This window comes from Salvelinus fontinalis, chromosome 3 (genome assembly GCF_029448725.1).
Source record: "Salvelinus fontinalis isolate EN_2023a chromosome 3, ASM2944872v1, whole genome shotgun sequence".
In the NCBI taxonomy this organism is placed as follows: Eukaryota; Metazoa; Chordata; class Actinopteri; order Salmoniformes; family Salmonidae; genus Salvelinus; species Salvelinus fontinalis.
The window spans coordinates 8,222,818-8,236,930 of NC_074667.1; the positions used below are offsets into that span (position 1 = coordinate 8,222,818).

The 14,113-nt window shown below is 43.3% G+C and overlaps 1 protein-coding gene across 5 annotated transcripts in view; it reads right to left on the minus strand.

The window, feature by feature from the left end:
* The window catches only part of LOC129837863 (SEC14-like protein 1), a 60,929-nt gene that overhangs the window by 41,308 nt on the left and 5,508 nt on the right, over positions 1-14,113 (minus strand). For 2 of the 5 annotated variants that reach the window (XM_055904374.1, XM_055904347.1), the window contains exons 1-2: positions 8,346-8,710; positions 2,639-2,728 (exon numbers count right to left, since the gene is read on the minus strand). In XM_055904374.1, the coding sequence (XP_055760349.1) occupies positions 2,639-2,701 (63 nt within the window). In that variant the 5' untranslated portion in view covers positions 2,702-2,728; positions 8,346-8,710. Of the gene's footprint in view, positions 1-2,638; positions 2,729-8,345; positions 8,711-14,113 lie in introns of those variants that run through there. The other 3 variants (XM_055904383.1, XM_055904365.1, XM_055904356.1) reach the window with 2 other exon arrangements.

The window sequence follows — 14,113 nt, forward strand, 5'->3', positions numbered from 1 at the left end:
TTTCTCTCCTCTCTCTCCAGATGAAATCTCGCGTCTTGTGACGGCCGGCCGCCCAACAACCTGCCCGCTTGACCCTATCCCCTCCTCTCTTCTCCAGACCATTTCCGGAGACCTTCTCCCTTACCTCACCTCGCTCATCAACTCATCCCTGACCGCTGGCTACGTCCCTTCCGTCTTCAAGAGAGCGAGAGTTGCACCCCTTCTGAAAAAACCTACACTCGATCCCTCCGATGTCAACAACTACAGACCAGTATCCCTTCTTTCTTTTCTCTCCAAAACTCTTGAACGTGCCGTCCTTGGCCAGCTCGCCTGCTATCTCTCTCAGAATGACCTTCTTGATCCAAATCAGTCAGGTTTCAAGACTAGTCACTCAACTGAGACTGCTCTTCTCTGCATCACGGAGGCGCTCCGCACTGCTAAAGCTAACTCTCTTTCCTCTGCTCTCATCCTTCTAGACCTATCGGCTGCCTTCGATACTGTGAACCATCAGATCCTCCTCTCCACCCTCTCCGAGTTGGGCATCTCCGGCGCGGCCCACGCTTGGATTGCGTCCTACCTGACAGGTCGCTCCTACCAGGTGGCGTGGCGAGAATCTGTCTCCTCACCACGCGCTCTCACCACTGGTGTCCCCCAGGGCTCTGTTCTAGGCCCTCTCCTATTCTCGCTATACACCAAGTCACTTGGCTCTGTCATAACCTCACATGGTCTCTCCTATCATTGCTATGCAGACGACACACAATTAATCTTCTCCTTTCCCCCTTCTGATGACCAGGTGGCGAATCGCATCTCTGCATGTCTGGCAGACATATCAGTGTGGATGACGGATCACCACCTCAAGCTGAACCTCGGCAAGACGGAGCTGCTCTTCCTCCCGGGGAAGGACTGCCCGTTCCATGATCTCGCCATCACGGTTGACAACTCCATTGTGTCCTCCTCCCAGAGCGCTAAGAACCTTGGCGTGATCCTGGACAACACCCTGTCGTTCTCAACTAACATCAAGGCGGTGGCCCGTTCCTGTAGGTTCATGCTCTACAACATCCGCAGAGTACGACCCTGCCTCACACAGGAAGCGGCGCAGGTCCTAATCCAGGCACTTGTCATCTCCCGTCTGGATTACTGCAACTCGCTGTTGGCTGGGCTCCCTGCCTGTGCCATCAAACCCCTACAACTCATCCAGAACGCCGCAGCCCGTCTGGTGTTCAACCTTCCCAAGTTCTCTCACGTCACCCCGCTCCTCCGCTCTCTCCACTGGCTTCCAGTTGAAGCTCGCATCCGCTACAAGACCATGGTGCTTGCCTACGGAGCTGTGAGGGGAACGGCACCTCAGTACCTTCAGGCTCTGATCAGGCCCTACACCCAAACAAGGGCACTGCGTTCATCCACCTCAGGCCGGCTCGCCTCCCTACCACTGAGGAAGTACAGTTCCCGCTCAGCCCAGTCAAAACTGTTCGCTGCTCTGGCACCCCAATGGTGGAACAAACTCCCTCACGACGCCAGGACAGCGGAGTCAATCACCACCTTCCGGAGACACCTGAAACCCCACCTCTTCAAGGAATACCTAGGATAGGATAAAGCAATCCTTCTGCCCCCCCCCCCTTAAAAGATTTAGATGCACTATTGTAAAGTGGCTGTTCCACTGGATGTCATTAGGTGAATGCACCAATTTGTAAGTCGCTCTGGATAAGAGCGTCTGCTAAATGACTTAAATGTAATGTAAATGTAAATTATATTAATCTGACTATCCACAATAGGTCGCATTATTGTGTGCATGTAACCATACTCATTGATGCAGAGAGAGTGGAGGAGAGAGAGAGAGAGTACAGACAGACCGAGGCAGACGCTACGTCTACACTTCCAGGTTGTGTACTGCACGCATCCCCTCATCTTATCTGAGTGAGTACAACTCAATCATACTATAGGAGCCAGAAGACACTCACTCACCAAAAGCCTGCACAGGTGCTGCATTTAACAGAGGAAACAGACCAGCAACCAATTCAGCAGTGGTACTTCTGTTCAACATAACAGTGCCCACCATTTGCTATTCAGATATTAAAAGGGTTGGTGCACGGACATGGCCTGAGATGGTGTGGAGGTTTGAGTTGTCTACATACTAGATGGACTAGAAGTGATTTGTGCATCCTGGACTGGACTTGGCTGGACAATACTTGAGCGGAATGCTTGATAGATTACACTAATGATCAGTCAAGAAGACCAGTCGAAGACCATCAAAGTATTATGACTGCTAGTGCATGTTAGACCCAAGCAGCTAGATAGTACGCCACAGTGCAACACGACCACACATCATGTGGCACACATGTTCAATATGAAGCCAAGGTTGCCCTAATGTACTTTACCAACCCTTCCCTCAAGGTGGTCTTGGGTACCCATTCATTACCATTACATAACTCAACCACTACTGCCTGGGTATTTGTTAGACCTAGGCTACATCTCAAACAACCATGTTGTCAACTTCTAGTCAATCATATGAAGGACAAGGTTGCCCTAACGTCCTTACCCACCAATTCCTAGAGGTGGTCTTGGGGACCCATTCATTACCGTTGCATAACCACTACAGTACATCTAATATTCATGTGGGGCGTCAATTGAGGTCAAGAGTCTAGGGCAGAGTAACACTTACCTCCATCACCAGCTCAAAAGGCTGCTTGTACACCCTGATGGGTGACTGATACTTCTGCACCATGGTGGGAACGACTGTGGTGCCAACGACCTGAGAGAAAACAATCTGATATTAGAGCTTATATAACCAACATCATAGACTTGTCTTGGTGAGATTAGACAAAAATGGGCCAGACTGCATTAGAATGGGTACGTAACACACAAAGAAAATATTGCTTGAGTTGGTAAAATGGCAGTATAGTTCTGGATGGCCCCGCTGGAGGCATCTGACATGTCATTAAGTAAGCCAGGTTTGTTTGTTTGTTTGTTTGTGTTTGTGTGTGTGTGTGTGTGTGTGTGTAGCAGCTGGCGGGGAGCCCGGAGTACTTGGCAGTTTGTCTGCAGTCATTGCCTGCAGGAAGGCACTTTCCTCTGCCGTGGGTGAGGAAGCGCGTATCATTGAACTGATCAATGAATGCAGCGTTTTGCACCATACATCACCCATTCAGGAACTTAACTGCATAGGGAACAGAGATAGACATGGCCAAATACTGGAAAGTCAGGGACTGCTAAGTGCCAACGAGTCACAACCGCATGACTGATAAACTATTCAGGTAGACCTACATTGATGCATATGTAAATATTATGTGGAGCTAGCAGTAGAGCTGAAAGCTTGGGGGTCATTAATACTGCACTACAGCCTACGTAAACGCATGAATGGGTGGTTGGCCGTAGAGAACTGATGAATTAATGCATCCTCTGTGATGTAAAATGTAAGCAGCGCATTCCAAGAACTTAGTGTTGGTAACCACCACAGTGCAGACGTTGGTAAATACAGTAGGACTAGGCTATGGTCCTGATAGAGCCAACAGATGTGGTCCCTGAAAACGCTGGAATGTTCCACTGCATATTTGGATTGGTCAAAATGTTAAAATGTGTATTTTTCAATATATAGGACAAACCCTGTGTTTTAATAAAATCAAGTATATATGCATTGAGCTTGTCTGATGCCTTAAGCACACCTCTTTGATGAAATAAGACAAATAACTCAAGAGGGAGCCAGAGATCAAGATAACAAAAAACTAAAATTTAACCTGACCATTCTCCTCCCACTTCTACTGGCTTTTGCAGATTCTGCCATTACTCTCCCGAAGTTGCCTGTAATAGGCTACACGAGGAGTCGGCAATCTTTCTCAAGTGGAATGCCAAATAATCTTAACCTTTCTACCAATCTGCTTGCCAGTTAAAGTTTTCATGTGCATATTTTCGTGAAACCGTTTCATCTCATTTATAATAACGTCTTCGTATATCTAAATTATATCCAAATCTAATAGAAAATTATACAATGCTAAAAAGTAACTTATATTGCCAATGCCAACTATGTAAAAATTGCCTATAAAGCCAACAAATAAAAACATTGTAGCCTGTAGGTAGAAAATATCCTGATAATAAATACCATATGAATCACATTGTCTGCAACGAACTTGAAACGTATCAACTATTAACATGGGCAATATGATAAATTATTCTGGGCCTTCAGAGTTTCCTGTGCCATTGAACTCGGGACAGACACAGCTGTAGGCTATTTGCGCAACGGATAAGAAGTCATTAAGTAGTCCTATTGTATGACATTTCCACTGAATCAGAGCATGACATTTTCCCTTTCACGCTGAGTGGTTATCGAAAGGGAGAAAGCTGGAACGATTTTTCAAATACTTTTAGGAACTATTGTCATTCTCAATTAATGTAAAAACAGACTGTTTGCATGCTGTCTGATGTAAAGAAAACATTACTTTGAGAACCTCCACAGCTCATTAGTGGTGGTGCGTTAAGCCAATTCAGAAATACGATCAGATTCCCAAATGGACACATTTATATGCCTACATTTGCAAGCAGGCCAGTAATTGTACTACTGGTGATCTACTGTATGTAATGGGGAATTGATAGACACTAACAATCAAACGCAAACACTTCACACAATGAAGTTATGAAACAATGAATTTGCACAAATGAGCGGAGAAAGACGTGCATTGTGCATTCTGCATGGTCAATCCAACGTCTGCATTGGCCTTGCAACGTTTACGGTGATACGGCATCTGCAGAAGTCAGGACATCCATACTTCTTGTGTTTCGCGGAGCAGCGCAGAGCTGTTGTGAAGGAAGTTGTCAAGGATGTGAGTTCGTGTTTATACAGGATCTCCTGCCCAAACATAACCGAGCGCTAATCTAGTAGAATTCAGTCATCTTTTCTGACTCACGTGTCTAACAGCTGCTAATCAGATAAATTGACAAACTGTACCAAAATAAACTAATGGTGGGGGTCAACGCAATTGCAACACATTCGCCATTTTCAAAATGTCACATACTATAACTAATGATGCACCACTAGTGATGCACCGAAATTACCTTTATGTCCGATACCCGATATTTTCCTTGCCAACAAAAAATGATACCCGATATTTTTAATTTTTGCAACCTTTTAAGCATTCTAGTACAGTTAAATAGTTAACACGGACGCAGCGGTCCAAGGCACTGCATCTCAGTACAAGAGGCGTAACAGTCCCTGGTTCGAATCCAGGCTGTATCACATCCGGCCGTAATTGGGAGTCTCATAGGATGGCACACAATTGGCCCGGGCCGTCAATGTTAATAAGAATTTGTTCTTAACTGACTTGCCTAGTTAAATAAAGGTTACACACACCAAAATGTTATTTTGTTGGCATTTACACATGTCCCCATTACCAGTAAAACATAATCAAAACCTATTTCTTTCACTTACTTGCTGTGCTGTTTTGTTGTTCATTTTTCAGACGTTTAATTTTCAACCAGGATTTCTATGGAACGCCGTTTGGGTCTTTGCGTGTCAAAAAAGATACACGTCAAATAACACTATTTGACCAATCAGGACCTGAATATGACTGCATACATTTTTTACGTAGTTATTACACATTGATTACACTATCACTCGCATTTCAAATGTCACAACGATTCATCGATACGTATGCTATGATGCTGGTAAAGTTGTCTCACACATCTACAGTACTGGTCATAAAAAAAAGCTAGCTAGCTCATGGATGCAAACAATGTTCTTCCCCAAAAACATAGCAAAACGACATCTGTTTCAGTAGTTAGCTAGCTAACTATATAGCTAGGTGTCATCTAAAATAACCCTAATTTACAAGACAGTTCTTACTTGATTAATGGTGGTCGGATGCATCTATGTGAAGCTAGCCACAATAAGGATTAGCCACACAATAAGGATTAGGACTTTGCGGTTAGCCTTCAAAATGAAGGTATGGCATAATTGTACTATTTGTATTCATTTGCATCACTGTCAACGGCACACTTTTATTTTGAAGGCAAACCGCAAATTCCACTATTGTGCCTAATCCTTATTGTGAAGCTAGCTGCCTTCTTAAAACGTTAGCTTTGGGCAGCAGGGTTAAGTAGCTGACTAGCTATTTATTTTCATGAACTGAAGTTCAATTTCAAAAGGCGAACAACAAGTGGCAACCTAGCAAAGACTTACAAGGATTCCTAAATCATTGCTAAGAATAATGAAAATGACTGCAGTTTCTACTGGTCATTGTTTTCAGGCTGGTTGTATTGGTGCTAGCTAGGTACCAAGCTAAAGCTAGCTACCCCAGAAGTTGCGGTCGAACAAATTATGCTATATTACCAAAGCGATATTGTAAACTCATCGTTCGTGGCCGGTGTTTGCAGACTTTTTTGTACAGCTTTGACAGTGCTACTGTATCCTTTTTTGACACGCAAAGAACCAAACTGCCTTCCATAGTATGTATGTTGTGAAGCTAATAACAGTGACGCTATTACTGTGTATCTCCGGTAGGGCAACATCTGAAAAATAGCGCACTTGGTAGTGTGTACCGGTGCTCGACCAGTCGGTGAAAGCCAACATCACCCACGACAGAGAACGGTTGATTGTCAAGGGCAATGAATTCCATTATCTTGGCTTTAATGGACTTCTCCTTTGAGTTGTCTCGCTGAAATCTTCTTACTCTTTCAAATGACTGCTCGACTTGTTGACTGCTCGATCCACACAGCAGACATTGTGGGCTAGGTTAGGAATGCTGTGTTGCACTTGTAGCGCAAAATTTTACGTGATGTCATTACGTCATGTACCTACGTTATAAAAGTATGCACGGTAGCTTTGACATCGGTTTTTAACAACATTAAACTAGACATCGGGCCAATACCGATGTTAGCAATTTTAGCTAATATCGGCCGATTCCGATATGTTCACCGATATATCGTGCAACTATAACACTTTAACACATACTACGTATTTAGTACGCTAGTATGGGTATTTGGACACAGACGTTATCTTGTACGGTTCACAGCTCATAGGGTCTTACAGGAGGAATGTAGGCCCTATAGTCTAAAAAGGGCCTAAAATTGCCACTTTCTCTAATGGTTTGTGATACAAATGTGAAAAGCATGTCAAACATTCTTCTGAACCAAAGTTTCTATGTGGGAATTGCCAGACCAATCTGAGATACGTTAAATATTTCCGGGCTGTCCAGGCGTGGAATTGCCCTGTTGTCAAACAGCTATTGGGTAAGCCTGGGATGTGTTTATTTGGGGCACAACGAGCGCTTCTTGCTGGACAGGTTCAGATTGTACTACCTCCCTGTTTCAAACCATTTTCTTATGCTTTGTGCCTACTGAACACAACCCAGATGTACAAGATCAAAACAAAAATCACATTGTGAAATGTAAGTGTTGCTGTAAACCTGTTCCGACAAGGACATGTAAAGACAGGCAGGAGTACCTGCCCAGTCTTAGCACATGGCATACCTTACTTGTTCAGTGTTGTTGATTTATTTAAAGTGCAGATACATGTTACTAAGCAAGTGTTGCTTGACTTTTTCAGCAGCCGTGCGGCAAGGAAGGGACATTGTATGATAGTGGTGTTAACACTTGCTACACAGCACTACTTCTGGTAGGTCTGATCCAACCAGGGCGTTAGGTTCGGCTTGAGACTCCAACGTTTAAGGCATAAGCCGCACGTAACGCACTGGACCAGAGCTATACTTCTGAGGGATATGGGGCTTTTCAACTAAAGCGTCACACTAGCCTGGGTGTCAGCCTGTTTTTTAAAATGAAATTTGGCATGACAATTTCATAGTTGGCAAGAGAGCAGAAGACCGGCACCAAGCTACATCTATGCTACTGTCTGTAAAAGCTAATCATATTCTACTAAAGTGAAACTAGGCTAAACCTTTCCATTTAGCCAACTATAGGGGTTATTTAGGCTACTTAAAACAGGTGAACAATTGTTACCGTCATGTATTAGAGAGAGATGATATTTCCCTGTTGAACAAAAGATGTAAGTCAAGGGGAAAAGAACAGGTGACATTTCAGAAACCAAACCAGAATACAATACAGGTTCTTTGTTCACTGTTAACCAATACGCCATAGCGATGGCCAGCAGCACTGTAATCTACTGTACAAACAAGCTGTGCCAGAGCCACTCAAACACCTATAGTTGAGCCCTTCAGAAATCAAGAACACTCACTCAGTGATGCTCAGTGAGTGACACTCACACACACCCTATATAGCTATAACATGTAGAAGCCTGTGTGAAGTCGTTAAAAGGATGGTTCAGGCTATTTAGCCTACATTAGCTAGTCATCACTGTACACAATCACTACAGACATGTGCCTTGCAGGTAATACGTTAACTTAACAAATATAAATGACACTCACCAATGAATTATCGGAATTTCTTTAACAATTATCTGCTTCTTTCGATATATTTGTCTCGTATTATTTTGACTGAAGAGTTAACTCAAGTACAGTTATACTGTTAATCCATAGCCTTATTCGGTTCCTTTTTCGCCGGTCGGTGACGAACGAGTGCTGAACGTTAGCTAGCTGTTTTGCTAGCCAATCAGCCATCGACCTGATAGCGACAACAGCACTTTAAAAAGGCATAGCTAGATAACAGCAGGTTCAGAATTGGGTTTTCATAGCGAAAAGATACCAGATGCAGCTAGCGAGCTAAAGACAGCCAGCTGAAGGTTTGAGCCTTGAGTACTGGAGAATGAATGTATTTGAAAGCTCGAGCTTTCTCATTGACAGTTTCGCCCCTCCCCCTTTGGTACAGACAGAGCTCAGCAGTGCCGCGGTGTGGTGCATATGCGGTTACAATAAAAATCATTGAATATAAATCAGTTTCTAAATCAATAAGTAGGCCTATCAGGGAAATAATAGTTGCGTGATGGGACAGAATATTAGGAGACATGACAGATGACCTGGCATTTGGTGATTGAAAATCACATTTTTTATGCTTACAACTCAGCTGTCATACAATTAATGTCAAATGTTCTTTATACTGTGACGGGCGACAGAGGAAAAAGCTACATGATATGAGTGAAGCTGTCATCTTCACTGAGAACTGTGCATATGCACATTTGAAAAAAAGTTTCATATCATGACCATGCATCAATTCATGATATTGGACAATATGCCCATGTGACATGTGTTAATTGGTCCATTTCACCATACTTCTGTTTACAAAATGAGTAATTTACTGTGTGGATCCCCTAAAATCCATACTACATTTATAAAATAATATTTGCCTAATTCTGCACTCAAATATAATCTAAATCCCTCCATCTCGTATAATTTAAAAGAGGGCTTTATCCATTTAAAAAAACAGCATGACATGACCTTCACAACTCAGTCTAGAACCCATTTACTGGCTTTCAGCTTAGTTATCCAAGTCCATGTGCACATGCCAGTCTTTCAAAAAAGTGTGGCCTAAGTTGGCAGTACAGTAGATCATAAGCATGAGTTGAAGGGTCCCCCAAAATTATTAAGTTATGCTTAATGTATAAGATACAATTGCATTAGCAATATGTTCAGTAGGCTGCATTGAGTCAGCATCGGGAATTCAAATCACCAGTGTACTGTACAGCAAAATGAGTCATGGGATACAAAGAACGAAGCATTTGACAAGATAGTTTCAGGATTTCCATCTAACATGAAAACGTATTTAACTTTGTTTTACTTGACTGAGCTGGTAAAGACATTTAATACTAACCTCATTAGCCATGTAATATCTGCTTCCACCGCTGCAATGCCTTTATCAACATTCCATTGATTCAATTTGATAAAGTTATGACATTATGGCACAGGGGGACTATTGTGTAAGGCATAGCCTTGTGTCCTCAAATGCTTTACATGTGAGGTTCCACAATTACCCACTTCCCCTAGGGCAGGGCTTCCTGTTGGATAACCATTTGAGAACGCCAAATCCCAGCAGGGAAATTAAGAGGTAAGAATAATTTGCATTCAGCTGCAATATGTAAACATCTCACATGGCTGTGGAATCATGCACATGTAGTTATCTACACAGAGTTTAGATCTAAGATAATCCTGTTTAAGATCCACACAGGGCAATGTCAGTCTATCCTCGCCATTCTGAGCACATGTGCGTGTCAAACATAGGGATTTTAGCTCATATTTCATAACAGTGCCATCAATGACAAGGCCTTCTGGGCATAAGCAGCAGCCTTGGGACGAAGCTTATTCTTCGGGCCATGAAATTACACACTAAGTATGCAAGACATTTAGCACAGATGGCTAGTGCCGATTGAAATGTAGTTGTCTCCATTCTAAGGCAAACTAGTAACATCACATCCATTCAGCAGCAAACCAAGGTCTTCCATCAAACCCACCAAGATCAAACTACAGTAGGTGGTGCAAATGCCTTCAGTTGGTTACATTTCTACTGCATTAAAAATGAATAGATTGACATGGACATTTATTTGTTTACTAATTTTATTGATGAGTCATGAACAATTGTAAGGGAAAACTACAGTTCTGACATCATGCCACATTAGTTTACACCAAGAGAACAGCATGTTCCGGAAATACATTCACACAAATGTGATATGGTCTTGGCTGAGAGTCAAGTTGTTAGAGCCCCCTGCAAGGTCATTGCAATAACATTGTCATGAAGACATTTTTCATAGTTGTAGCATTTGTTGCTTGCTACCTTCTCCTTGAGGAAGTGGATAATATCATACTTCACTGAATCTTTGACAAATGGTTCTCCTGATGACAATACACAACTATACATAACATTTAATCTAGTTCTATGAATATACATCAGTCAAAACATCAACCGTTAGTTTGATTCTGCTCCTTCACTCCATCAGGACATTTGTTGGAACCAGGAAGTGGTGCAAAACCTAACACAAGAGGAAGTGCATCAACTGACCAGTCAGAACCCACTGGGCTGAAGAGGGGCACAGCAGGGCATCACCTCCTTGGGGGTTCAAACAGATGGGTTAGGAAACTTTATACCAGGGGTCTCCAAAAATTGTGAAAATGCTTGCTTTTATTTTTTTGCGTTCTATCGCAAACGGTCATAAACAAAGCTCCCGGCTACTATCCAATCAACGGCACAGTGACATTATCCCACCCCTGGTTAGCAACCATCGGCTTAAAAAGCCAAACATAACAATATCGGCATCAATTGGGTAGCCATTGTTTTGCACTGTGCTGTAGCTGTACTGCAGCGGGCTAACCGCAGAAACATAGCTAGACTGACATTCCTTTCTTGCATAATTAAAGGAGAATTCAACTCAAATGTGTTCATTTCCCCCCAGACCTCAATTTATCTGATTTAAACATTGACACGGATTCAGATCATTTATTGTTTCTCAATGCATATTTGTAATAAGCCTATTGACAGTAACATTTAAAAAAATAACGTACAGAATACATTTTAATGGAGCCCCCATTAGATTATTAACCATTATTTGAACAGTTATATAGACAAAATAATCTCTTATAGACCAAGGACACGTGGAAGAGTTGCAGAGAATGTGCAGAGACGGCGTCACTACAGTCCTTGGTTCGAATCCAGGCTGTATCACATCCGGCCGTGATTGAGAGTCCCATAGGGTGGAGCACAATTGGCCCAGCGTTGTCCGTGTTTGTCCAGGGTAGGCCTTCATTGGAAATAAGAATCGGTTCTTAACAGACTTGCCTATCTTAAATAAAGGTTACACACACACACACTGACAAAAATGTTATTTTGTTGGCATTTACGCATGTCCCCATTACCAGTAAAACATAATCAAAACCCATTTATTTCACTTACATGCTGTGCTGTTTCGTTGTTCATTTGTTCAGTCATTTAATTCTCAACCAGGATTTCTATGGAACGCCGTTTGGGTCTTTGCGTGTCACATAACACTATTTGAAGTATCAAATAAGCTTGTCGACCAATCAGGAGCTGAATATGACCGCACGTCACATAATAATTTAACACGTTCATACATTTTTTTACGTAGTTATTACACAATCACTCGCATTTCAAATGTCACAACGATTCATCGATACGTATGCTTTGATGCTGGTAAAGTTGTCTCGCGCACCTACAGTGCTGGTCATAAAAAAAGCTAGCTAGCTCATGTATGCAAAATATGTTCTTCCTCAAAAACATAGCAAAAAGACATATGTTTCAGTAGCTATAGTTAGCTAACTATATTGCTACATGTCATCTAAAATAACCCTAATTTATAAGAAAGTTCTTATTTGATTAATGGTGTCAGACCCATCTATGTGAAGCTAGCAACAATAAGGATTAAACTTGCAAACTACTACAGACTACAAAGGGAAGCACAGCCGCGAGCTGCCCAGTGACACGAGCCTACCAGACGAGCTAAATCACTTCTATGCTTGCTTTGAGGCAAGCAACACTGAGGCATGCATGAGAGGATCAGCTGTTCCCGACGACTGTGTGATCACGCTCTCTGTAGCCGACGTGAGTAAGACCTTTAAACAGGTCGACATACACAAGGCTGCAGGGCCAGACGGATTACCAGGACATGTGCTCTGGGCATGTGCTGACCAACTGGCAGGTGTCTTCACTGAAATTTTCAACATGTTCCTGATTGAGTCTAATACCAACATGTTTCAAGCAGACCACCATTGTCCCTGAACCCAAGAACAAAGGCAACCTGCCTAAATGACTACAGACCCGTAGCACTCTACGTCCATAGCCATGATGTGCTCACACCAAAGGTTGGTAATGGCTCACATCAACACCATTATCCCAGAAACCGTAGACCCACTCCAATTTGCATACCGCCCAAACAAATCCACAGATGATGCAATCTCTATTGCACTCAACACTGCCCTTTCCCACCTGGACAAAAGGAACACTTATGTGAGAATGCTATTCATTGACTACAGCTCAGTGTTCAACACCATAGTGCCCTCAAAACTCATCACTAAGCTAAGGATCCTGGGCCTAAACAACTCCCTCTGCAACTGGATCCTGGACTTCCTGACGGGCCGCCCCCAGGTGGTGAGGGTAGGTAGCAACACATCTGCCACGCTGATCCTCAACACTGGAGCTCCCCAGGGGTTCGTGCTCAGTCCCCTCCTGTACTCCCTGTTCACCCACGACTGCATGGCCAGGCACAACTCCAACGCCATCAAGTTTGCAGACGACAACAGTGGAAGGCCTGAACACCGACAACAACGAGACAGCCTATAGGGAGGAAGTCAGACTTGGCCGGGTGGTGTCAGAATAACAACCTATCCCTCAACGTAACCAAGACTAAGGAGATGATTGTGGACTACAAGAAATGGAGGACTGAGCATGCCCCATTCTCGTCGACGGGGCTGTAGTGGAGCAGGTTGAGAGCTTCAAGTTCCTTGGTATCCACAACAACAACAAACTAGAATGGTCCAAACACACCAAGACAGTCGTGAAGAAGGCACGACAAAGCCTATTCCCCCTCAGGAAACTAAAAAGTCTAGGCATGGGTAACGAGATCCTCAAAAGGTTCGACAGCAGCAAAATCGAGAGCATCCTGACAGGTTGCGTCACTGCCTGGTACGGCAACTGCTCGGCCCTCTGACCGCAAGGCACTACAGAGGGTAGTGCGTACCGCCCAGTAAATCACTGGGGCTAAGCTGCCTGCCATTCAGGACCTCTACACCAGACGGCGTCAGAGGAAGGCCCTAAAAACTGTCAAAGACCCCAGCCATAGACTGTTCTCTCTACTACCGCATGGCAAGCAGTACCGGAGTTCCAAGTCTAGGTCAAAAAGCTTCTCAACAGTTTTTCCCCCAAGCCATAAGACTACTGAACAGGTAATCAAATGGTTACCCGGACTATTTGCATTGTGTGACCCCCCCGCAACCCCTCTTTATCATAGATGCATAGTCACTTTAACTTTGAGGAGCATGACGATCAGCTTAACAACCACGTGATGCTGCATGACAATGTGAACATGATTGGGTGACAATCCACTGACCGAGGAGTTATAGATTCCTCTATTGCCCAATGGGAGTCTTCTCTGGATTGGTAAGCTAAATAAGCAAGTCTGTTTGGTTACTAAGACAACTACTGTAGCTATCATTTAAACTTACTAGCTACTTCAGTGGATTTCAAACACTTTTCTCCTGGTAATTGTGTCAAATTATAGCCATGACACAAGGGATAA